The 26,213-nt window shown below is 40.6% G+C and overlaps 1 protein-coding gene across 1 annotated transcript; it reads right to left on the bottom strand.

The window, feature by feature from the left end:
• Nucleotides 1-370: 370 nt before the first annotated feature.
• rufy3 (RUN and FYVE domain containing 3) lies at nucleotides 371-18,822 on the bottom strand (the record flags this gene model as incomplete). Its single annotated transcript, XM_079221909.1, has 18 exons — nucleotides 371-2,054; nucleotides 3,445-3,522; nucleotides 3,733-3,763; nucleotides 3,840-3,925; nucleotides 4,036-4,177; nucleotides 4,356-4,475; nucleotides 5,492-5,589; nucleotides 7,721-7,888; nucleotides 8,052-8,135; nucleotides 8,584-8,673; nucleotides 8,758-8,827; nucleotides 8,927-8,992; nucleotides 9,537-9,601; nucleotides 10,599-10,722; nucleotides 11,151-11,252; nucleotides 11,388-11,505; nucleotides 12,679-12,852; nucleotides 18,570-18,822. The coding sequence occupies 18 exons, from the start codon at nucleotides 18,820-18,822 to the stop codon at nucleotides 1,911-1,913; spliced, it is 2,013 nt and encodes a 670-aa protein (XP_079078035.1). The 3' UTR covers nucleotides 371-1,910.
• Nucleotides 18,823-26,213: the final 7,391 nt, after the last annotated feature.

Below are 26,213 nucleotides of genomic sequence, written 5' to 3'. Positions count from 1 at the left end.
ACATTCAAATGTGCATATTTACTTCTCTGTGGGACTTTTTAATATCCTGATGAATTTACTCAACATGTTCACCAGTTTTTACAGAAGTATTGAATACAGTGACAAATTATGTTACAGAAAAGCACTTGAAGGTCAGTGTTTATGAAATATAATTAGAGCGGATGTGTCTTTTAAAAAGCACTTATTGTTAACACATCCACTTATAATGACTTTTATCTAACGGGCAAAATATGTTTCTGTGCAGAGAATAATTCAACTGAGTAAACAAATCACATCCTTCACAAAAGGTGAATTTTAAAATAATGGAGTCGCACACCAGTAACATTTAATAAAAGTTTATTGATCTAAGAAGCATTTCCATCTCGTGGGTTAATTCGCCTCAACAAGAACCACTGAGCTGGATTTACTGCGCTCCTAAATATCCTTCATACAAAACGTACAAACAGCTGTTATAAAGACGCACTTCAAGCCAGTCGGGCAGAGAGCCATGCATTTAAAAGTGCTGTAATAGGATGAGATTGGATTATCCAGAGAAAAGACTAGAATCTAAATATCTGAATGTTTAGACTTCAACCGGACGCTGATGTGACAAAACATTCTTTGTCAAACGGTCTAAATAATATAGAACAGCTGCAGCCGCCACATATTTTACCCAGAAGACTCAGCGTTGTCAACTTAAAAAAGGAACAGTCTGATATTTTTGGGGGCATGGGCTCATTTGAAGAGATCTCCAATATCGCTCTTCTATCTGATCGGTAAATACGAAGCTGCAGTGTGAGCGCGGCTCAAACGCCTTTCACAGTATCTTCACAACTCAGATAAAAAAAGGGTTTATTTTTTTATTATGGGCTAAAAAAAAAATGTATATAAAAAAAAAGACCCTCTGTCTGCAAGTATATGAAGCTACACCCGGCAGCGAGTTAGCTTAGCATAAAGACAACACCTCCCAGCACCTAAAGTGCATGACTTCCACATTCAACACCCAAAGAGACGACTAAGAAATAGTCTTAGCGGACATTTTAACTTTTTGTCAGCGTTTTGTACGGATTAAACGAACAAGATGGAACATGTTAACATGCTTTAGAGATGCTGCTCGGGGCATTTTGTTACCTTCGAGATGCAGTCTGGGATCACAACGTTGCGATTCAATTTTAAATATTAGTTTTTTTCTGTTCTTAACTTCTGCATTACAGTTTTACAATCTTCATAACTCACTACACAGAGTGTATCACAAATGTATGTGTATATTTATGATTGTTTACTTTGATTTTAAGTAGTGTATAAAACCTTTTTGACCGCACAGTCTTTCACAAAATGCAAACACATGTATAATATTATAGTATAATATAATATTTGGTCAAAAGTGATTTGTTAGCATCCACTGGAGTCAGAGGCCACTTTGAGAAATAAAGTGTGTAAATTCATGCTTCACCTGATGCATCATATACTGATCTATCTATGATTAATAGTTGTGTTATAATGAAACAGTTGTCCAGTTTTACTTTTTTTAAACTGAATTATTTAAAAAATATATCGTCAGGTGACCCTTTTAATCAATAATCCACTTAGTGGATGAGATGATTTAAGTTTTTTTTATGCCATCAGATGCCATTTTTTTTCTTTTACAGCTTTTTCAAAATGCAAGTTTTCACTAAAAGCAGCTCAACACATTTTCAGCCAGAAAGAAAGAATTAAGGTGACGCCAGCGTTTGAAAACAAATGAAAACCTGCATCCAGTCGGCTCCCAGTGGCAACATGTTCAGACGTCACTAACCTAGAAGTAACTACAATATCGGCAGGTCCAGAACTCGCGGGACTCTTCATGATCTTTCATGACGTTGCAAAGTCAAAAAAAGTGCATTTTGGCGGCGGCGGCCCGACAAACCGAAGGCCTCGGGTCGGGCGCCGTCTCATGTCGGCGTTGACGCGTACTGCTGCAGCAACAGAGAGAAGCAGGCGGTGCACACGGTCTCCGGGAGAATGGAGGAAGGCAGCGGCAGCTCGTTGGACACGCAGCTCTCGCAGAAGACGCCGCCGCAGTTCTTGCATTGTTTCTAGAGACGAGAGAATGAAAACACACGGTGAGGGAGGGGAGGATGCCGAGTCTTCACCTCTCAGCCTCACGGCTTTCTCAAGGAACCAACATCTCAATATTTATTCTAGCACTTCAGCTGTTGCCGTTTTTGCCTAATAAACAAAATCAGACTTTTCTTTTGGCATTAAATTATGCAACTGAAAATAAAATAAAAAAAGCAACCATGTTGTTTCTTTGAAGCCGTCTGACTTCCTGTTATTGCATTTCCAATGTCTTATCTTCATACAATGTATTACAGAAGTGCTGCCAAAGTATCTGGGAGATTAATGTCCATATTTAAAATTCTGAACGAAGGCAGAGGACTTGACAAATATTATGTAACCACAGTAAGGCTGTATTTTTAACCAACCATGGAAATTCATATTTATCCTATTTACCATCTCAGTTTAGCGTTCGAGCATGCAAACATTTACCAATGCGTTTTTTTTTGTTTTTTTTAAAGGACAAAGATGACAAATTAAATCGACCCGTCCAATAGCCTAAACGTTGCCATTTGGACCAAAGTGGTGAACCACCTGACAAACGGGTCGACACTGACATCGTTATGCTGCTAGTGTGGCTAATAAATATTGATTCAGTTCATCATGGAGGAGGAGCGCCATGTCATGCGATACAAGAGAGTTGGATTTATCGAAATCCAATCGGTTTTAGCTTGCATTTAATCTGATCACTTCCTCTAAAAACTATTGAAAAGTTCTGCATTTTTTTCACCTTCAATTATTTTTGGTCTAAATCTCTAAATAACGAATGGGGACCATTGGTCCAGTATTGCGTGAGAACGCTGCAGCCTGCAGCCATGATGCGGGGCTGCAGCGTCATCCTTTGGTGCGACTCCTCACTGACAACTTACGTTCTCTAAAATGTGCTCGTTTCTGCCCCCGCCAGGCTCAGATTGTTATTACATGCGTCTCACAACATTATGGAAAGCACCCTTTTTTCTTTTTCTTTCCCTTTCACTTCCCTCCGGTCCGTTTGTTTATCGTGCATCTCGCTCAAGGAGAAGTCTCTTTCAGAAACCTCGTGGCCTCAAGTGAAAAGTATGAAGTAAAAAGGGTTCTTTTCATAATGTTGTCAGACACAGAAAACAACAATCCAAACCTTCCGGTGGCAAAAAAAAAAAAAACACTTTGTGGATTTAGTGACGTCTGCAGCGCTCTCCTTCAATATTGAACCAATTAAAAAAATCGTGTCTCCATTAGGTACTGGGACACAAAAATCATGGGAAAATAAGGTTGGAAAAATACCAAAGATACCCTTTAAAAAAGGTAAAGACTGGGCAGCCGTAAGCTTCTCTCAACATCTCCTGATATCAAAAACTCTTCACGAGACAAGAAGTAGCGTCTCTGTACCTTCGTCTTCACCAGGGAGTCGTCCTGCTCACACATCGTACAGATGGAAGGCTCACTGATCTCCACGAAGGAATCGTCCTGCAGAGAATAAATCAATAAGGAGATGTTTATTGAGGTCATTATGGGATTTGTGAATATCATCGAATATCAATATACTAGTACTACAATACTGACCGACTGTTTCAGCTCGTTGGCATCTTTACAGATCAAACTTGATCAAAAGCTGTTGTTTACACAGAAATATAATAAGATAATTATACATTTCACTTTGTGCATCTTAGACCTCACCTGTTCGTCCTCGTGGTGCGACCTCGAGGACCTGAGAAGGGGAGGAATGAATAAATAAAAAAACAATATTCCCTCAAAGATGTGTTGTTGTTGTGTAAACTACTTACAAGCTAGAGCTCAGACTGGTTTTATCTTCAGCTCCCGAGTTGAACTGGTCGCTCTCCCTTCTGACCGATGGGGATTCTGGGACCCGCTGTCGGTGAAACACACACACACACACACACACACACACAGTAGATAAAAAAAGAACAAAGTAGTTTAGTTCATCTTCCAAGTTTTGCATACTGGTGACCACAGGTTTACTTTTGGTATGTTTTCTGGGAGTCTCCTCTCCCTCCGAGGAGCGCTGGACTGTCCGGACGCGGCGTCGTGATGAAGATGATGATGATGCTGCTGCTCACTCCTTCGCTCTCGCTCTTTTCTCAGCTCCAGCTCCAGATTAGACCTGAAATGGGACAAACAACGCAGTGAGAACAAGTTTATACAGTAAGTGCGCATATATATATATATATATATATATAAATAAAACTCAAATGAATGCCACAAATTCAAAAAAGGTAATCAAAGGATAGGCACCATAAACAAACATCCCTCGTCATGTCCACCATTCAGCCAGACTTTACCTGTGCTTCCTCAGCTGCTCCACCTCCACCTGCAGACTCTCGATTTTGTCCCCAAACTCCTGTTTGAAGAGCCGGTTGGCCTCCAAAGCCAGAGCCCTCTCTCTCTCAGCCTGTTTGCATCTGGTCAGGGGGAGTGGGGGGGGGAGGGGTTACATAAACTTATGGTAAAATGAAAACGTGGTGGGAACTGAAACTTAAAACAAAACACACACACAAAAAAATGAAGAGAATTGAACGAGGAAACGTTCGCCAAAGAAGATGAAGCCGGCTGTTTGTTTATTGTTTTATTAGGCTAATGTTTACTACAGTTTACACCAATGTTATGTTCACATACAATTCAAAATTAATGAATTAATTTTGCCCTTTTCTTCTCACTTGATCCCGCTCCCGTCCCGTCCCGGCTTTCTACACTCGACTGTAGACCCCCAAAGGACCCATTGGACACCGGCCCCCTAAACACCAGCCCGGTCTCTGTGGCTCTCCGGCAGTGGTCTTAATTCTTTGGAAGTCCACCACCTCCCACATATCCAGGACGTGCCCATCAAAAAAAACCCCGCCTCCCCCAAAAAAGAAAAAAAAAGGCATTAATGCTGTATTTTTTTCTTTTTAAAGAAATGCCCACCAAATAAAAAGTAGAAATCTGAGCCGTCAGAGAACACAAGGATTAAGGGGCCGCTAAAAGGATGGATTCAGTCCACACTACTCGAAGCTGATGCTGGAGAGCCACTGCAGGAGGTTGTGGTAAAATGTTTAGGGTTTCTATATATTTTTTTATTTTCAACAACAAAGGAGCGTCGTACAGAAAAGATAACATCCTAGTTTGGTTATTTCTATGTTAGACAGGGTTGTATGTTTGTAATTGAGATGCATGAATGCGGGCGGGGGGAGGAGCTACTGCTGCAGCTGCAGCAGCCTCCCCGCCGCCGAGTTCAGGTTCCTGGCCTGCTTCACCACATGCTTCTCACTGAGCGGCGCCAGCAAAAACAAATAATAATGACGATGAAAGAAACAATGAAAGGTGGAGGGAGAAGAATGACAAAACAGGACAATAAGATGTTTTTTTTTGTAGGCAAATGGTTCCCGTGAAATAATTATCAAAGAAATAGCAAACGTGGCTTGTGGAGAACCGTCCTCACCTGGTCTCCATCTGCTTCACAGTCCCGGTCATCTGGTTTATTTTTTCCTCCAGGCGAGAGATGGCTTCAGTCTTGTGTTTGGAGCCGGCGTCGGCGTTCTGGGGAGGACGAGGCATGCTGGTTAACGGGAAACGATACGCGAGAAGCCTGTGCACATTAAGACTTTGGGGAACTACGACTCCCAAGAGGCTTTTACTGCAAGAACCCTCCAATCGTAGAGCTTCAAACTGCTAACGGCAGCGCAGCTAAAGATAACGTTAGCATGAAAACACAAAACACAATCTGCAGATCAAACCAAGTCTCTTAATTGTCGTTTCCTCGCTCCTCGATTGAACCGGAAGTTGTTCTGCGTTGCCATATTGACGGCCGACCCAAAGCTCTTATTCTGCTCTGAGGAGCGAGGAGGAGCCATGATCAAGCGTCCAGGAAGTGTTTTATTAAAGTTACATATTTGATCTGTTTTCGGAGTCACCATCTGGTTAAAATATGTTCTTTGTAGGTCTGAACACAAGAAAAAAAAAAAAGGACCACAAACAACTTTCTTCATTTTAGAAAAAGATTAGTCTTTTCTTGATCTGTTATTTCCCTAAACAACTTTTATTATGTATATAATTAAAGTCAGAGAGAGCTGGAGAGAGGAAACACTTGCATCGTAATTTCCATTCAGTCACGTGAGGCCGAGGTCGGGTTTGATGAGATATATAATTTAAGTTTGACCTGAAACATTGATCCTAAAAAAAAAAACTGGGTTCCTTTTTTAAAGGATGTCACAATCTGAATTTACAAACAGAGGTAAATAATAAATAAATAAGACGCATTCCGCCAGTAGAAATCGGCACTGCATGTATAAGCAGGACACAGAACACAGTATAAATATCACACATTGTGTATAAATACTCAATGCAGTTTGTTAAACAGGTAACAGACTACAGAGAAAACATCTCCACTCTGACAGTGATTATAACTGTGTCTATTAGTACAAGTAGTAGTTTAACACAATTAAATCAACTGAAAACATTATACGATCATTTGTATCAATATTTTAAGTGTATTTTTATTGGAATGTTTGCTAAAAACATTCCGGACCAGAAAACAGAAAACTGATCATGTGTTCAGACACAAACTCTGTCTTAATTCTCAGCCGTTAAAGCTGACTGACATCTGATCACAGCTGTGATAAGATAGATTTAGATGGATCGGCTGTGATCGGCTGTGATCGGCTGTGATCGGCTGTGATCGGCTGTGATCGGCTGTGATCGGCTGTGATCGGCGCCCGCATTCATCAGAAACCAACGTCGCTTCACGTGACGCTTCAGCGGAAAGGCACGTCTCATGTCTCTTAAAACATATTTCCTCGTGTCCTCTCTCCTCGCATGGTTTCCTTGCGTCTTAATTAATGGGTGCATGACAAGTAGGGCTGTGCGGTATACCGGTTCAAACCGTACACCGGTTTCAGATTTCCATACGGTATGAATTTTTCATATAGTAACAACTGTTGTTGCGCTACAGCGGTCATCTAGACAGCGGTGCCGTCAGCAACCAGCGCTGTCAACAAGCCGTGCATATCTGCAAGAACAGCAGGCGCAACATTTATTTTTTACAGTATAACACCAGCAGCGCAGTGGAGCTACTTAGCTGTCAGTGTAACTTGGTTCACTCATGGTTCAAAGTTACACGGCCAAATTGAATGCTGGGAAGTTGGGCGGCGAACAGCTGTTTGTGTGGCGTGTCTTCCGGTCTGTCTCTTCCTGTTTTTTTTGTGCGCGAACTCTACCCACCATGCAATTCGGCGCTGTAATTTTATAACGAGTGTGAACCATGACTGAGCCCAGTTACACTGACAGGTAAGTAGCTCCACTGTACAAAGTCAATGTTGCTGCCTGCTATTGTTGCATCTATGGATGGCTCGCTGACAGTACCGCTGTCTAGTTGACTGGTGCTGTTAATGGAATCAATCTATTTACTTGTTTAAAAAAATATATACCGTGATATACCGTGAAACCGCCAGAATCTTACAAAATACCGTGATATGAATTCTTGCCCATACCGCACAGCCCTAATGACAAGTCTCTTAATTGCATCCCTGTTTCCCTCACTTGCGTCCTTTCCTTGCGTCTTAGTCCCTCCCACCAGAGATGCATGGAGAGGCGAAAGGAAACCATGCGAGGAGAGAGGACGTGGCTGCACGGGTGCGGTAGAACACGAAGGCGCTCAGAGACGGAGCCTCACCTGTGACTTGTGGCTGAGCTGCTGGTTGATGACGCGGAGGTCCTCCAGCTGCTGTCTGAGCTCCACCAGAGCGTCCTGCTTCTCACAGACGTCTTTCTCCAGCATCTTCATGGACAGCTCCATCTCCTGCTTCATCCCGATCTGCACCTCCAGCTCTTTCTCCACATCCTGCACAGAGATCCTTCCACTTCACATACTTCACAATGTTTGTTTTTTTTACCTGCTACCTTTGGGAGTTCTGCACATGTACAAATTGTGAAGACAGGAAAAAAAATTATATATGTATAAAAAAAAAAGAGTAGAGGAGCATTTGAAAGAGCCTGAAACTCACCAATCGAAGCAAAGTTTCCTCTTTGAGCTGCTTGCGTGTTTCACCCAGGGCTTGTCCGTCTGGTGCCGAGTCGCTTCTTGATGCCTGAGAAAAAATTAATAAAATGGTAACGCACATTACAACTCAGAAAACTATTTTTTAAATTGCACTGCAAACGTACATTTTAAGTATTTTACCTTAAAGCCGTACCCAAGTTGCCTTTGAGAAGAGTGAACATGCTATCGGCATTATGAAAAACTAATATCTCGACATGAATATAAGTCCTGTATCTATCAAAATAAGACGAGTGTTGGAAAAATCTTAAACGGATGTCGATTGCATCACCTTTTCTTGGTGTTACAATATCAACGTGCTCGTAATCATTCATTTAACTCGTGACTTTGTAATTTGATGACATAATAAGAAATAGAATTGTTTGAACCCGATGCGGTTCAAACAAAAGTCGGTGAAATGTTGAATTACAGCGGAGATTCGTTCCTGTAGGGCGGAAAAAACAAAAACATAAAAACAGTTAAGTTGACGATGTGCTCACCTTCCTGGACTCCAGCTGATACGAGGTCTCTTCCTTCACTCGCTCCACGTCTTCTTGTAGAGTGATGATCCGGTTATTTGCCACAGCGAGCTGTGGAGACAAAAGTCAGAATAAATATCTGTACACACAAAGAAGAACAAAGAAAGAAAAAGGTTCAGCTGCCAGTCGACTCACCTCTTCCGTGAGCTTTGTGTTGGATTTTTCCAGAGCGTCCACCTTGGCCTGCAGGTTATTTACCGATGCACTGCAAACAGGGACCGACACAGCAGCTCATGAACAAAGGTGGGGGGGAGAGGGAGAGAGAGAGAGAGAGAGAGAGAGAGAGAGAGAGACGCTGACAAACCTCAAATGTCGGTTCAGCTCCTCCACGTAATTCTTCTGGTCGAGAATCGCTGTAATCTGACCGTCACTGAGGAAGAGGAGGACGAGGAAGATGGATGAAACAGGTGGATAGAAGAAAGACATCACAGCATGTTAAAATCTAAATGTGAGGTTAACTGTTGGACACCTTGGTTTGAATTAATAGTTAGCGATTGTTTATCCCTGATTCCTAGGGAAGCCCAGTTACGCCACTAAAATGATGGAGGGAAAAAAAAGATCCTCTCAGTCTTTATAATGAGAAACTATGTAAAAATAATAAGAAACATTCTCAATATTGTGACAATTTGTCGACACCACCAGGACAATTGGAAAGCAGCTCTCAAATGTAAAGTACAACAAAGATGTAGCAATGCATCCACTGTCTTTGCTTCTGCGTCTAAAAGTAGAAATATAGCCACTGTGACTAGCAGAGGGTGCACTTATATCCTTTTGCCTTTATTTTACAACTAACCTGTGATTTACCTGCAACGTAAAAATCTTTCCTGAATTTTTTTGTTAATCCTTATTTGTTTCTTAGCTCATACGTTTGTTTCCTTGTGTAAAATAAAGAACATAAAGAAAGCTGCACTTACCCCTCTGCACTCTTACTACTGTGTCCACCATCTTTGAGGTACATTGAGAAATCGATCACGCCGACCTGCAGAGGTCATTTAGTAAGAAACAGAAAATCAATGACTACTGAAACCACACGGCTGCTCATATGAAACAACATGACTACACGCTGCTTCTATCCTTACTAATGTGGGCACTTAGGATGTGCAGGACGTGTTCATGCTTCACTTTGTTTTGCATTTTTATCCTGGTTTAGCTGCATTCAGGTTATCTATCTATCCATCCATCTATACACACACACACGAAGATCGTGTTGAGATTTAAAGCACTTAACTTTAAATCCAACGCTTCCATAAAACACTCCCCTATTATTACTTTAGTCTCTTATTCTATAAAGTGATTTAACATTTTAGCACACAAACATCAATCTGAAAGAAACGTTTGACATTTTCCCTACAAATCGGGCCTCATGCAGGAGGAACACATATCCAATTTTTTCTTCTTTTTTTTAAAATCTTCTCTTAGGTAAGAGAACATTTAATGAGGCCGAGAGCACGCTCACCAAGATAAAAAGAAAAAAGAAATTATAGATTTGAGGAAAATACAAAAAAACATGAATATCATATAATCAAATTTAGGTTATTATATGTTTGAAGGTAATTATAATGATTGGATTATTATCTTTTTACTATTGGTCCATTGATCCCATTTCAAGACCCAAAACCCCTTTTTTTTTGTGTGCGTTCAGTTCTAAATAATCAAAACTGACGCTCTGGAAAAATAAACTCTTCTTCTTACAGTTTTTTTTGGGGGGAAATCTCTCCACTTCTTTGGTGCTAGAATATTTGCACACAGACAAACCCCTGCCCTTATATGGCGTTTAGGTGGCCATGCAAATAACACACGCCTCTAACTTGTTCTGCACATCTGGTGAGAGCACATTTGGATGGTTTAGGATGTTTGGTGCATCTCAGGACATTTTGGAGAAAATGTGAGAGAAAGTTGGCATCAAAACCCAGAAGTTAGATGTTTTTTCCTGCAGCTCTGTGCGTTTGTACGTGTGAAAGAGAGAGCAGGGTTACCTGAGAGTCCAAGTCCTCTCCCTTCATACACAGATTGGCGTCGATGACATTTAGTCCAACGAGCAGCCCGGCGATGACGGCTCCCTCCTCCTCCATCATCAACGCGTTCGCCTCGTAGAATTCACTGCAGAGACGAGACAGGAGTTGTTCTTTTAATTTAATTTGGTTATTTCACTTTTGGAAGATAGTCCCACTGAGATGTATAGTGCTGGCCGACAACAACATTTAAGTTTCACATATAAAAAGTAGAAATAGCTTGCCGTCACTGTTGGGGGAAAAAGAAACATTTGACTACAGTCTAATAGGATCCAACGAAAGATGCTATTCTGTTGCATTATGGGAAATATAGGCTCCAGCGTATCGGGACTCAGAGGCAACCTCTGCTACTTCCATTCTGACCACAAGCAAGGAAACTGTCAAACGCTTTTTTACTTTGTTGCGACAGTGCATAGAATATGTTTTAAGAGGACAACATGTGGTTGTGGCTCTGGTGGAGTACATCAAAATAATATTATGTATAAGATCTGGCTTCTACGGCATTAGTCAACCCACCTGAGCAGGTCCTTCCTGTTGATGATGGTCTTCATGTAGTCGGACAGTTTCTTCTGCATCAAAGCCAGTCGCAACCAGGCACGCCCTCGTCCCAGAGGAGTTCTGCAACCAAACACATTAACATCTTTAATGGCCGTCAAGAGTTAAACCTTTTGCGCAGACATTTAGAAAAGTGCATATAGCAATATCAACTAAATATGAAGTTACAACTGCGAGAAATCTTTACGTTGGACTCACCTGAGGCCGGGCAGGTCTTTTACGCTGGCAGTGATCTCTCCCGCTTCAGGCGTCAACTTCTCCACCAGCTCCAGCGCCCCCCAGAAGGACTTGTTCTGGCCCAGGAAGGTCTTCTTGGCTGAGGAGTGAGAGACGGGTGCTTGTTGAGACTTTTTCATTTGGAGGAAATTGGGTCACAAAAGTCATCACACAAAAAAACTAAACACTGAACAACGGAAACTACCCAGGCATCATTGTTTAACAGAAGTGTGTCTCTTCTGGTGGTTTGAATGTGAAGGACGATCTTAGTCAGTAAATGTGCCTCACAACCACATAGATTCATGGATTTGATGAGCATTCCGGTGTAACAGGCCAAATTAACCCTCGCCCAGATTACACCTGGGAATACTTTGGCCCAGGACAGAGTCTACCACGAGATAAACAGTCCAAGGCCAAACTATACCCGGGGGTGTAAAATAGCCTAGGCCAGACTATACCCACCCAAGCAGGGCCGGTCCTTCCTATAGGGATCATAATGTCAGGTAATCTTGATAGTTAGCTAACGTTAGCTAGCCAGTGAAGGGGTGTGACGTTTGTTATTGTCATTCAGTCGAAACTGTCATCAGGTTATTTTTAGCTAAACATCGCCATGTTCAGCTGTACTGCAATTTGCGTCATTTTCATTGTGTCATGAAGTTGAAATTTGAGTAATAATAACAACGTTAGCATTGTTGTAGCGGGCTAGACAGTTTAATCAGATCTGATTCAACTAATCAACAGCCATCTTGGAATGAAAAAAGTATGTCAGGCTGTCCAGATACACCAAAATGCTTTAATAACTAAATAAGCTGGCCCAGGAGTTAGAAATATATAAATCAACCTTACACTTATAAATCAACTAATAAGTTATGATGCATCAAAGAGCATGACAACAGTTTTTCTGGTTGAAGTAATACAAGTCTATGTTTTAGAGTTTTTAAGTCAGTTGCTTTCTCACTTAATTTACCTGACAAAGCTGAACCCCGAATAAAATTTTGAAAAATTAAGTAATTCTTGTGTATATCACTCAACACGACTGATATCATGGGGGTATAATCTGGCTTGAGGGGTATGAATTGGCCTAGGCCATAATATACCCGGGGTATAATCTAGCCTAGGCCCCTTTAACCCCAGGCATAGTCCAGACTGGGGGTATACTACGGCCTGTTACACCGGACAAAATGTCGCGTATGAACATTTTTGGACAGTAACCAAATCGGTCGAGATCTGGAACTTTGAACGGACGACAGCGCGAGGCGTGCCGAGTACGTACTTTTCAACCCGTGCTTCAGACAGTGCTCCATCACGACGAAGAACTGCTGGAGGGGTGCGTAGTCGGAGTCGAGCGTGCGCCCGAGGTTGAGAGCCGACTCGATCAGGCCCTTGATGCTCAGCTTGGCCATGTTCATCAAGTTAAGCCTCTCGATCGCAATGGGATCCTTCGGATCTAAAAGAGGACAGAAGAAAAAAGAAAGAAAAAGGAAGGTCATCACAGTCCTCGTGGGGATGACGCAGAGTAGGGACTAACAGCGAGAATGACTCAGGAACAACATTTGAGATGGTTCTGTATTTCCTTTCGGTGCCACGAGATCCAATGTTCTCCAGGAAGTACAAGTAAAGTAGTTTTGAGATAAAAATTCAAGACGAAAAACAAAAAACAATGAGCTTTTGTTTGAAAAGAAGAAAAGTCATGAAACTTACAACTGACTTTCGGCACCAACACAGCAAACCAAGAACAATTAATAACTTTGGGAGGCGGCGGTTCAACGAGTAAAACCCCTAATAAGCCTTTGTGTCATCCACCGATACGTTTATGCCTCATCTATAATTTATGTCAATAAATAGCCACTGAGAGGCTTTTAGCAGAAGCCTTCTTCAGGGCTTCGCTATCCTGCAGCGTTCGTTTACATTATTAATGCCTTCTTACATTTGGCCTGTAGTTTGCATGGACTTCATCACATCCACGTGGAATTGGGACGTTTAAAGCATGAAAGTCTCGACTTCCAACCACACACGCACACACACGCACACGCACACACTCTGTTTTGATGATAAAAGCTTACAAGTAATTGCAACACACAGTGTACAAACCCATGTTATTAAATACTGGGATGAATCAGGAAAGCTGGTGAAGGAGTCATTTTATACTTTATTTAATTCGGAGTGAAGAGAAAAACAGTGGTGGAAAGTAAGAAGTCTACATTTACTCATGTTGTATTTTTCTTTTTGCTGTATTTATTTGACACGTTTGGTTTCTGAAGACAGATTAATAATGCAACATATAAATCAACTAATAAATTATGATGCATCATTATAGATGTATATACTGCAACCCTGCAATATATAAAGTAATTAAAAATGAGCTCCACCTTCATCAGCTGCAAGTGATAAACGCAATAATGCATCAATAATTATAATCCAATAATAGTGATAATATAAATCCTTATTCCCAGCTGGAGTTGGTTGTGTCTATGAAATGTCCAGTTCTCAAGGGAAGTCAGTCACACGCCTGCGCACTTCAACACTCACACCTGTTTATCAGTATATTGACATTATGGAAGCAGACGGGCCGTTGCACGGTCCAGTCTTGTGAGAAAACATGAGAACACGGGATTCTCCGCCTCTTGACAGGATAGAGCGAATCAGATGTTAGGACGAGGCGAGACGGACCTGTGACGATGACCTGTGTATGAAAGGCCCCACTTCCGTTTGTGGGGCAGTTGTTCTGTGCCCAACCTGCGTGTTGCTGCACCACTCACTGCTTTTGCAATTGCAGCGCTTACTACTTTGCTTGTGATCATTTAGTAAATAAATATAGAGAACGAGAGAGGACTGAGTTCTTCCGGAGGCTACACCAGGCATCCAATAATTAGCACGCATTAACAACAGAACATCCATTATTCTGAAAAGGGCCAGTCTATATAATGTGCTCTTTTTACTTTGGGTATTTATAGTATATTTTAAAGCTGACATTTTGACATTAGCACTTTCTCCACCACTAAGATTCTTAGTTAGCTTCTCACGAGGAAGCATTGAAATATGACACAAATAAATGAGCCAACATGTGTGTGAAGCAAATGTTACTTCAATAACAGTTGAAATACTTAAAACAGATCAACTCCATTAATAAAATAAAATTGCAAATCAATAAAAAAATAACTGCAGCTGGAAATAAATGACCAGATTATTAGATACAAGTCTGCATCCCTGATAATAAACAGAGTAATGTGAAAACGTCTGTCATCGTCGTTAAAGCTCCTCTGTAACGTCATTACATCATTAATATCATCACAGAGGAGCAGCAGGGTTGAATTTGCCAACTGGCCGAAGGAAAGTCTGAACCGGGAAAAAACCTGGATTTGACCACTCTGTGCTCTGAGAGAGAGAGAGAGAGAGAGAGAGAGAGAGAGAGAGAGAGAGAGAGAGAGAGAGGGGCGTGGCCAGAGACGAGGAAGAGGAAAAGCCTCACCGTACAGCCGATATTCTGTATCCCGTCATATTCAAAACCGTAAACCACAATACATACTGCATGAATGCATCTGTTCAAAACGAGCGTTGTGTTCACTGCTAGATGCAAATATCTGAATTCCGTTGCATCTTGACGTGTTTTAAAAATAAAAATCAACAATGTATAATGTGTTATATTTAGTAACATGAAGGTAAACAGCCACCAAATATTAGGCTATATAAATCATTGTTGATTTACTGCAAGACGGTAAATCCTCACGACAAAACAAGAGGCACTTCCTGGTTGTTTTGTCGTGCGGCCCTGTCTATTTACAAGCGGCGTCATCCTGCCGTGTGACTCTCAGACACCAGACCGTCTCGCTCGGCATCCATCGGGACGACGGCTCAAACGGATTCACGTCACCATAGTTCAACAAACGCAAACGTGTTGCGCCCGAGGACCCCCACCCTCCCTCTCTCCCTGGTGCCACCACCACGCCCCAAACAGAGAGCACACACACACACACACACTGTGTGATCCACAGACCCCCGATGAGCTAATCCGTCCCACACGTTACCTTCATGGGCCGGCTCCGGGTCCGGCGTCAGGGAGATGTCGTTGAGCTCGCGGAGGCAGAGCCACTCGCCATCGACGGACACGCGAAAGTTGCAGAGATAGATGGTCTCCCGGGCGGCCTGGGTGATTTTGTCGGTGGTGGGGGTGGGGGTTTCGCTCTGAGGCGTCAGGTCAGACATGATGACTCAGCTGATGCAAAAACCAACACCGCCAAGGGGAAAGGGGAGAGGAGGGGGGGGGGGGGAATAAAGGGCAAAGTAGCTTTCTGTTCCGCAAGCCCAGTGGAGGCCCCCCCAGAAAATTACAAGTCAGGGGAGAGAGAGAGAGAGAAGAGGGGTGAAAAGAGAATCAAAACAAAAGAGGATGAAAAGGCCCAAAGACGGGGAAGGCCCACAGCGGCTCTCAGCAGGTGTTAGAAAGGGTGCTGCTTCTCCTCCTCCTCCTCTTTAAGCCTGCATCCTCCTCCTCTCCTCGCTACAAACTGAGGGAAATATGCTGCTGTCTTGCGAGAGGCTGCCCTGCCCTCTCCTCCTCAACACATCCCTCCCTCCCTCCTTCCTTCTCCTCCTTCTCCTCCTCCTCCTCCTCTTCTTCTTCTTCTCCAACAACCTCTTGTAATCCCCCTTTTTGCATAGACTGGGGATTTAAAATGCAGGAGAGTACCGTGCGGGGAGAAAAAAAAAGAGGAAATCACAGCCCTCCTCCGGTCGGCTCAGCGCCGGTTCACTCTGATTTGACTGCCTGTGCGCCGCAGTGAATGCACTGGGGTGGGTGTCGACCAAAGATGGCTGACGGTAGCTCTGGGTACAGCAACACAGAGTCACGTGAGCAGATGGTGCATGCGTAAAAAAAAAAGAAAAGAGGAGGAGGGGGGGGGGGGGGTGTCCCCCAGAGTAGCCAGCCAGTGCTAATGATGCAGCAGAGGACTCATCTGCCTCTCAAGCATCAACAGCTTCCTCCGACGCCAGTTATGTGACAATGCAATTATTGCGCTGGCTGCAGCGGGACGGCTGTGAGCAATAAGGGCAGTGAGGCCAAACGTCCAGGGTGTAAATGGACCTGTCGTTATTCTCACTACCTACTACTTTAAGAAAGCCAAGCGATGAACGTTTTTTTTTTTTAGGAGATGACGTACCTCCTGTTTTTCACGAGAAAAACACTGCAACAAATTTGAGGACAATAAAATAACAAACCCACATCACAACATTTTGTTATTGTGGCCAAAGTGACCATCAGAGGACTCATTTTGCTCGGCTACAACAGTCACATTAATTGAGAAAATGGTGCCAATTCGAACCAGGAAAAGTTAATATTTAAGCTCAATCGTATTATGTGTGTCCGGTTGCTTTTATATTTATTATATAAATGTTTGAGAAGTGCTCTATGAAAGATCTTATTAGTTTCTTCAACTTATTCGCAGATTTAATTAAATAATTACTGTATGTCAACCTGATTCATCAGAATCATTATTCCATCCCAGATTAACACAAAACACATTCTTGAAATCTAACGCTTATTTAAGATAAGTGAGGTTTATTTGTCACTTTGATTAATTTTCATCATTGATAAACTTCAGATGTATTTTAAGAGCTAGACCAATAAATTATTAACATTTTTTTGTACAATTAACACTTGAAATTATGCAAATGACAGTATTACTAAAAGGTAAACCATACTGTGGTGTATTATTTTTACTTAAAATGTGTGAGGTCATGACAAGCAATGTCACCATTATAGTTTGTCCATCACATAGCACTGACACGTCTTTACTGTAAAACGTCTGTCAAAGTCTTTAAATAAATAAATCTAAGGGATCAGCATCAATAATGTGGTTTGTAAGCTTTTAAAGAATGACTTTCTGCCAATAAATCATCATCTGTTTTTATAACACGACCTTAGAGATCCAGTATCGGTAGATTATTTTCTGAATAAATAAAATGTCCAATAAAATGTTTTCCCAAAGTGACAATCAAATTGCATGTTTCGCTCAAGCAACGGCCAAATACTTCAAGGATATCCAATTTATAATTAAATAAAACAGATAAGCAGCAGATCTACACACTTCAGCAGCCAGCACCAACACATTTTAAGCATTTGTTTCATGACCAACTAAATCAAGAATTTTACTCTCTTCCAGTAAAAAAACTAAACGAAAACTTACTCAACCATAAAACAAAGAAAAGAAAAAAAGAGATATTCCCAGTTTGAAGCCCAAATCACAGAAACCATTCTGTGGTATTGAAATATCTTTCATCGTCTTATTCTATCATCTGTTCAGTTCAACACATTTGAGGACAATAAAACAACAAACCCACGTCACAACATTTAGTTATTGTGGTCAAAGTGACCATCAGAGGACTCGCCAACAAGTCACATTCATTGAGAAAATGGTGCTGATTCGCCTTGTATTATTCTATGTTTATTGTTTTATTCTCGGTCTATGTTTATTGTTTTCATTATTTTTTTATATATTATTGTTGTATTCTATGTTTACTGTTTTTATTGATTTATTCTATTGTTCATTCTATGTCTTTGTTTATTATTGTTTCATTCTGTCTGTGTTTATTGTTTTATTCTAGGACTATGTTTATTGTTTTATTCTATGTATCTTGTTATATTCTGACCTGTTTATCGTTTTATTCTATGTCTGTTTATTGTTTTTATTATTGTATTGTATCATTGTTTTATTCTATGTCTGTTTATTGTTATTATTTGTATTGTTTTATTCTATGTCTGTGTTTATTGTTGTATTCTAGCACCATGTTTATTGTTTTATTCTATGTCTCTTGTTATATTCTGACCCGTTTTATTCTTTGTGTTTATTGTTATGCACTGTCACAAAGTCAAATTCCTTGTATGTGCAACGTACATGGATAATTATTACTGTAAAGTCATACTGATTCATCATGATTATTGTTCCATCCCAGACTAACACAACATAAATTATTGAATTTGGTTGCTATTTATGAACCAAACTGACTATTTGTGTTGCTAAAACCTAAGCAGGTAGGAAGTTGGTTGTTTACGGACGTTTAAAAGTCAGCTAACAGCAAACAAGCTAGCAGCTCACTGTGAATCGGGTGAACGTGGAGGATTAAGTTAGCTAGTTGGGTGAATATCTGGACTTTTGTCTCACTCACTTCGGCGCTTGGACTCGACTCTTTCGATCCTGAAGTCATACTGTCGAGGCGGAGCGGGTGACAGCGACCCGGGCTTCCCAAATCTCAAGTTTGAGGAGTTTAACGCCTCCTGGAAGTAGATCACCGACGTCGGAGACAGAGTCTCGTCCGGACTCTCCGCGTGTCCGTTTTCGTCGGAGGGGTTTTGTCTACTGTCCGAAACCTCCGCAAATGACCGCAGAGGTGGGTCTCCCGACAAGTCCCGCTCCGCCATCCTCCTCCTCTCTCCGGGTTAAATTCACTTCATGTGACCCGAGGAATCACTCCGCCTTTCGTCCCGTCCTCCACAGCCTCCACCTGACCCGGAAATAGCTCGGCACGAGCGGTAGTCCAACGAGCCGTTTACGCGACCAGAGATTTTAATGAGGAGAGATGGCCGAGATGACGCACTAGTAGTAGCCCCCATGACTGAGCGTGAACGGGTGGATGCTCCCATGATTCATTGCGACGCACGTCGGCGCGCTTGTGCCTCTCCTCTTTCAAGACTCTCTGAATAACTATTTAAATACTTATTTTACTCTTAAAACAATCAGAAATAACGTGCCTTGCTGTATAACAATAAATAGAAATCGACGAGGATAATTTGTATAAAACATACACCTTACGTTTGGGCTATATGCTTATATTAATGAATGTGTATTTATAACGGCAATGGTGTCAGACACAAGACATATCCCAGTGGAACATTGTGCCATTACACCAGCTTACAGCAACAAATACTAGTTATACAATATTTATAAAATAATGACAAAAAAAGGTAATTTTTGATCAATATGCAATACTTGCTTATAAACAACAACTTAAAATACATGGGATACATACATGATACGACTATTTTTATTCACAACTTTTTTATATTTGTGCCATATAAATAAATAAAAAATGATATACAACAATTTACAAATGACAAATCAAGAAGTATAAAAGGAAACATCATTTTTACAAAAACTATAGGATATAAATGGGAAAATCATGTATGAGCTGTATAAAGGTTTGCATCACACTGCATGTACAGATATTATAAAGGATAAAACAGGTTGTTGTTGTTGAAAGACTAATGTATCATTATAGAAAAGCTATTAAACCCAATGCTTATGGTGACATGGGTGATTTAATTCAGGTAAGGTCCAACAAACTCTTTAAATCCCACACAGGATTAAATAAGGTTTAAATCTGGTTTAAAATGGCTTTTTATTCAAGTACAGACCTATGAAACGCGGTTAATATTGTCACCATTTATTTCTCCCCTTCATACTCAGCCTGCTCTGTCACAAAAGTAATACCGAAATTGGCCCATAGAAGGAGATGCAGGACTACCGGTAATGCAAAATGGATGTGCTGTCTTTCTCCATAGACATTTCACTGCGTTACCTTTTGTCAGACCAACTGCACCTGCCAAGTCTCACATGTGTAATGTTTAAGAGCAATCTAAAACAATAACCAAAGACATGCATGTTAGTTTCCCATTCAAACTTTTGAGTATCTTTAGTTTTTAATTTATAAGTTAAAAACCTGTCTCCACTGTCTCTCATGTTAACCAGCACGACATCGGACAGACCTTTCATTGAAGCCCAGCAAATCAATGTTCCACACTGTGTCTTGGTGGTTCAGCATTACACTCATGCTTTTTGTGCTCTTCCTCAGGGGCCAGAAACCAACGGGTTCAGATCTGTTTTTCTTTTGTCAGAAATTAACAGGAAAACTACAACCCTGACGCGGTTAGTCGGTCCACAGATTGCGAGGAATGCCATCAGTAAGACGTATAACTCAAGCATCCTACTTTAATAACACACAATATAAAACCACCTTGCGGGTGCTTTGACACATTTTGAAGATGTCTTTATAATTTTTTTTTATTTTATCGGCATTTTTCGTGGGCCAACCACTACAGGATAAACTGCCATGCAATGCTGTGGTTCCCAAAAGGATGAATTCAATGACTTCAGGGATCCCCTGACTTTTCCTTTGGCACCACAATGAGATTGGCATTTGTGGTTTTGAGTGAATTGTCATCAAATATATTCAAGATATTTACGACCTGCTCAGGATGAACTGTAATAACCTTAGTGATTCCCTGACCTTTGACCCAATGCCATGATCAGGTAAACAAATATAATTATTTATTAATTATTATTATTATTGTTCAATATGGCATTCTAATCTTACACACAAGCTACAATGTGTGTGGCGTAATTTTTGGAAGGAAACTTGCATTTCATACTTTTTTTAAAACGGTATTCACAAGAATAAATAAGCATAGTGCAAATATGAGCAGGTAATCCCGCTAGAGGTGAATATGTTAAACATGATTCCTGCTAAACACCCATATGGTAGCATTTAGGTGAAAGCACAACAAATAAGTAGTTTACTTTTTATTAGTATTATGTGATAAACAAAAAATAACATTGTTTCTTTTTGCAGAAAATGTTATTAATATATATTATCATATTATATGTGTAGTCAGTGAAAGTTTTGGCCCTAAAAGTGCAGAAGTCACAGGCTCAGAGGAGGTTTTTCTGTTTCTCCTCACAGACGTCTGCCACATAACTTACTGTACACTGAAACCTCACATCTGTGTGAGAACATCTGCCCAGCAGCTAATGTACACATTAAAACACAAGTTGCATGATGGTTTTTGAGTAACACTCTATTTTTCTGAAATTTATGGAATTCTGTTTTTTTCCTAGTTCTCCTTCTGTGGACATTAATCCAGCTCTTGTTTTGTCATTTATGTTTATGTCCCGCTCCTGCATAATCCATCTCCATTTCCTTTGCCTGACTTCTGGCCTCCTGTTTGGTTTATGGTTTTGGTTTATTGATGGTTATCTGTCACAGAATCTCTAGAATGTTCTTCCAAAAGTTGTTGCTTAAAACCCCTAATTTACTGCTTTTAGGATAGAAACATTTGTGTTACAGCCAAATGGAAAAGCAAATATTAGAGCATATTTTATCTGAATCTGGGGAAGATTGCCAGCATGTCAGAAAGAGGTCACAAAGGTCAGCAGTTAAACTTATTCCTTGTTTTCATGTAAAACGGTCTTTTACGACACATAGGCGATGGTTTTATTGTGTTTATGCTCCACTGGCCGACAGAACAGATTAAAAATCCTTACTTTTGATGGCACAAATATCGCTGCAGGTGACACTATTCTGATGATAAATAATAAGAAATAAATTAAGTTGCTCCCCTTAAAAATGTTATGCAAAATAACAATATCACTACAATTATTAAATCGACTTTTACCAACGTGAAAAATACAATTTTTCCCATTCTGGTTGTCGTGATGTGGCCTGAGGATTTTCTGAGAAAAGGGTTCCACGGTGAACTACGTTTCCCGGAACAATTTAACATCAAAGGCCCGAGCTGGCAATAAAAGCCTGTGGAAAGACAAGAGGGATCAAAACAGCAGCATCAGATAGTCACATTGAACGCATTTCAAACTACAAAGGCCCAACGAGGCGATGCAGATACTTTTCAAATCCGTGCTCGAAGGGAAAATCAAGTCAAGTACTTTATGTTTCAAAAACACATTTGAAGTAAAGCTGGAGAACTGTGAAATGAAGGAGTATCGGGTCCGTTATTTTTGTCGCTCTGTCTCTCTCAACTCTGCAGCCTTTTTTTCCACTAATAAAACTTGTCTTCCATGGTGGAAAACATCGAACTGCTGACAGGCGTTGGGTTGAATGTTTAAAACAGCAGCTGTTTTGCATTATACACTCTTGTATGAGGGACAATCCCTTCTCACACTCACTTGTCTCAGACATGTCGTAGCGATGTTAGCCTTAACAATATTTTGTGTTATGAATAAAAACATAAAACGATGTTTTGAGAACAAATTTCCACTCAAGTATAGTGACGGCGAAAGCACATGACAGCAATATTTTTCTTTTGACAATGGCATGCTGTTCAGGTAAGTGTTTATCTTGAAATAGCTTTTGTCAGAAGGAGGTCTTGTCCGACAAAAAGTGTTCAAATGGTCTCTGATGAATTGTATAACTCTTGTCAAGCGTATAAAGATGCTCAGCCCAAGTGGCTCTTAGACCAGAAAAGATTCAACATTACCACACACTTACTTTACGTCATGAATATTCTAACTATCATTTCTTTTTTGAGACGATAACTAAATGTTTATCATGCTGGTTTTGTAACATAAACATATTTTTCTCTCCAATAACTGTCGTCGTTTATTGATTCATCATTAATTTACAGGGAGAAGTTTGCTTTAAAGGGTCTCGATATCTGATAATCAGAGCATCAATATACCTGCAAACAACTATTCGTAATGAAAAGTGGACTATTGTCTACCTAACGCTGAGGGCCTGTCCCCGGATCCCCCCCTTAAGGGGCACTTTAGCGCTGTTGTCTTTGTTAGCACTGTTAGCGCTGTTGACCGTGACCATGTTGAGAGCCAACAGGCCAATGATGATGCCGTCCTGACCCATGGCGTCTTTGCGTTGAGCGTAGCACCCATCCTCAAGGTTACCCCGGGTTACACTGTTAAGCACCGTTGCACATTCTTTGCCCTGTGCCATGCGGAAGCAATAAAAACTGCTCTGAATTTCACATTTACCACCTAAATCAACACACATTTTGGAAACATCAGTGTAAATACAGCAGATCTAGCTAAAGGGCTTCAGACAGAACAGACTCGAAACTTTATAGCTACTAAAATCCTCATCTGTGATCCATACGTGTGATCAGATGAAGAGATTAGATCCAGAACACGTTGAAGCTGAATTGCTTGATATTAAAATTGTTTTTAAGGTCGTGATGTGGTCTGAGGAAATTCAGAGAAAAAGTTTGAGGTGGTTTCCTGGAGCAATTTTACATCAAAGCATGAGCTGGCACAAAGTGTTGTTTATCTTGACATCGCTCATTCTACGGTGAATGGTTTCATTTTTGTCAATCTTGTGAAGATGCTCAGCCCAAATGGATTGAAATGCACAATAGATACTGTCAAGAGATGATAAATTACACGTACTTTACGTCCTAGCTGTACTTTTTATAATCTATTTAAAATAAATCATATCGTGGTATTATTAGTAAAGCTGACAATTACCTCTTTTTTGAGATTACAACCAAATGTTTGCAATGTTGGGTTATTTATATATTTATGGATTATGAACAATTTACCCAAATATCCCATTACTCCCAATGATGTGAAGTCTGTAGAATGTGAAGTCTTTGAATATAAATATATAAAACCGAATTACATTATTATTAGAAAATAAAAGCTTTACCACAATACCTGTGTGAAATAACACACAACATATATCTTCTCAGTGAATTCCCCAATAGACATGCAGTATGTACAAACTTATTTTAAAACACAAGGCAGATATTAAATCAGTATTAAATCAAGTTAGAAGGTGCAGACAATACAATCCCATGACGGCAGGAGTCCCTCTGCAGGCTATGTTTTGGCAATAGCTTCTAATTTTCCAATAAGTATCAGGTATCGGAACGCGCCTATCTCTAGATGACACCCTAAACATTAAACATCCCAAGCAAGAAATGTTGAGACTTGATTTTCATGCAAGTTAAATGTTACTCTCCAATGTACTGAATATTATCCAGTCTAAGTTTGACAAACGTGAGCTCAGTTCGGTGTTAAAATAAATTGTTACACAGCAACCAAGGTTAGTCTGTAGGCCTTCAAAGAGCTGACAAGAATTCTCAGTTGAGCGACAAAAACATGTCGCTTCTGCGTGTCACGTAATACTAAAGAAAAGGTTTCTTGCCTTTGAACAACTGAACAATAATGGCGTCACTGCATGCTTCTTTTATAGGGCAGCATCTCTGATTCTGAAAAGTACTTTTCTGAACTCAACTGGATGATTCGGGTGAAAAAACAATAGAAGACGTGAACATAGCATCCAATTAGAGCATCTTAGGAAATATCTTTGTGGAGACCAAACCAAAGCTAAAAAAAAATGGGCCTACGTGATTAATGGACTTGCATTTGTCGGGTGGCAGCAATGGTAGAGGAAGAAGTCAGATCTTTTCCTTACAAGAAAATAAAAAAGTCCTGCTTTGAAAATGTTGCTTAAGTAAAAGTATAATTAGGAAAATGTACTTAAAGTATTAAATAAAATGACTCTATATGTAGACAATGTGATGTCCTAAGAAATTAATTAAATTAAAAAGTCTATGTTCAGATTATGAAAATACTGGAAACATGACACGTTTTTACATGGAAAAAAATACTTTTTATTATTTATTTATAATATTGTATTATATAATGTATATTATTATGTATTTGTACATTTTAATTTTGCTCAGCCCAAAGCCATTTATAATAAAACGATTATATTTCTTATATTTTGTATTTTTTATATAAATATTTTTGCGAATTTGCGGCACGACCAGATTACATGTAAAGTCAATCCACAGACGCGCCGTCAGCGTCCCATTAAGTGAGTGTCCATGGTGTTGTTTTTATTTTACAGTTAATATTGTTCCTTCTGATCGTGCTCTTGAGTGTGCGGTGTTTTAGTGGCGCAGTTTTGTTGGATTGTTTTGTCATGTTTTGTTCTAACTAAATGTGACTGGGTCTTGTGAATTTGTTGTTGATGTGAACAACATGCATTGTCCGTTAATGACGCAGCATCCCATCATGCGCATATTTATGTACAATATCAGATGGCACAGAAGGCCCAGGTAGAAAATGTATTCTTACAATACATTGTGTAGCCGAGGGTTTATCTTCCGTCTATACTTAACATTATTAAGAAAACAATACGATGCTCTGTAGTTTGCACAAGATGGCAACCACTTTAATTCTTGTCACACCCTTCACCAGAACATTTCCTCTCCTCCTCTCTTTCCCTTCACAATAAAAGCTTCATAGAGAGCTGTTTAAGTACACAATATAATAACTTACATATGTCTCCGGTTCTAAACCCTCAAAATGCAACATAAAAACGTTTTTATAAAACAAAATTGCCCAGTAAACAACAGTATATATGTCCCCATCACCCAACTGCACAGCCTCTAGTAAGTATTCCCCGCTAATCCCAATATACAACAGACATATAGGTGATACACCATAGTGCTTGGACACACCATACAGCATGTGCTGCTACAATAAAGAAAAGATGTTAACAGGCATAGTCACACATTCAACACTCACAAATCAGTTACTATAAGTGACAAAGTCCCTTAAATATACCGGTGGTCTCACCACCCTCTCAGAACGAGTAACAGTCGGTTGTGGCTCACTGATGCCGGTAAACTAAAACAGTCCCTGTGCCACCCGTGATCCATGGCCCCTCAACCCCACAGGTCCTCTGGTGGCCCCTCGTCCTGAAGGGAAGGAGCAGAGAGGAGAAGCTGGGAGACTTGAAGAACCAGCAGGTTTTAGCAAGGTGTACTGTTTCAGTGTATCATCATGAACAACCTGGTCCGGTCCATGGAGATCCAGAGGACTTGAGCTCTCTTCACTTACCCCGCCCGCCAAACAAGGCTGCAATTTGCCTGTCAATTTCTCCTCTACTGCAGAATAGTCGGTCTGCACAGCCTCTGGGGAGACGGTTCGATCCCCGGCTCCGCTAGCCCATGTCAATGTGTCCTTGAGCAAGACACTTAACCCTAAATGTCTCCCG

The sequence above is a fragment of the Taurulus bubalis genome (genome assembly GCF_910589615.1).
Source record: "Taurulus bubalis genome assembly, chromosome: 8".
NCBI lineage: Eukaryota > Metazoa > Chordata > Actinopteri > Perciformes > Cottidae > Taurulus > Taurulus bubalis.
Note: the sequence above shows the minus strand (reverse complement) of the source record. Positions and strands in the feature narration are given on the sequence as shown.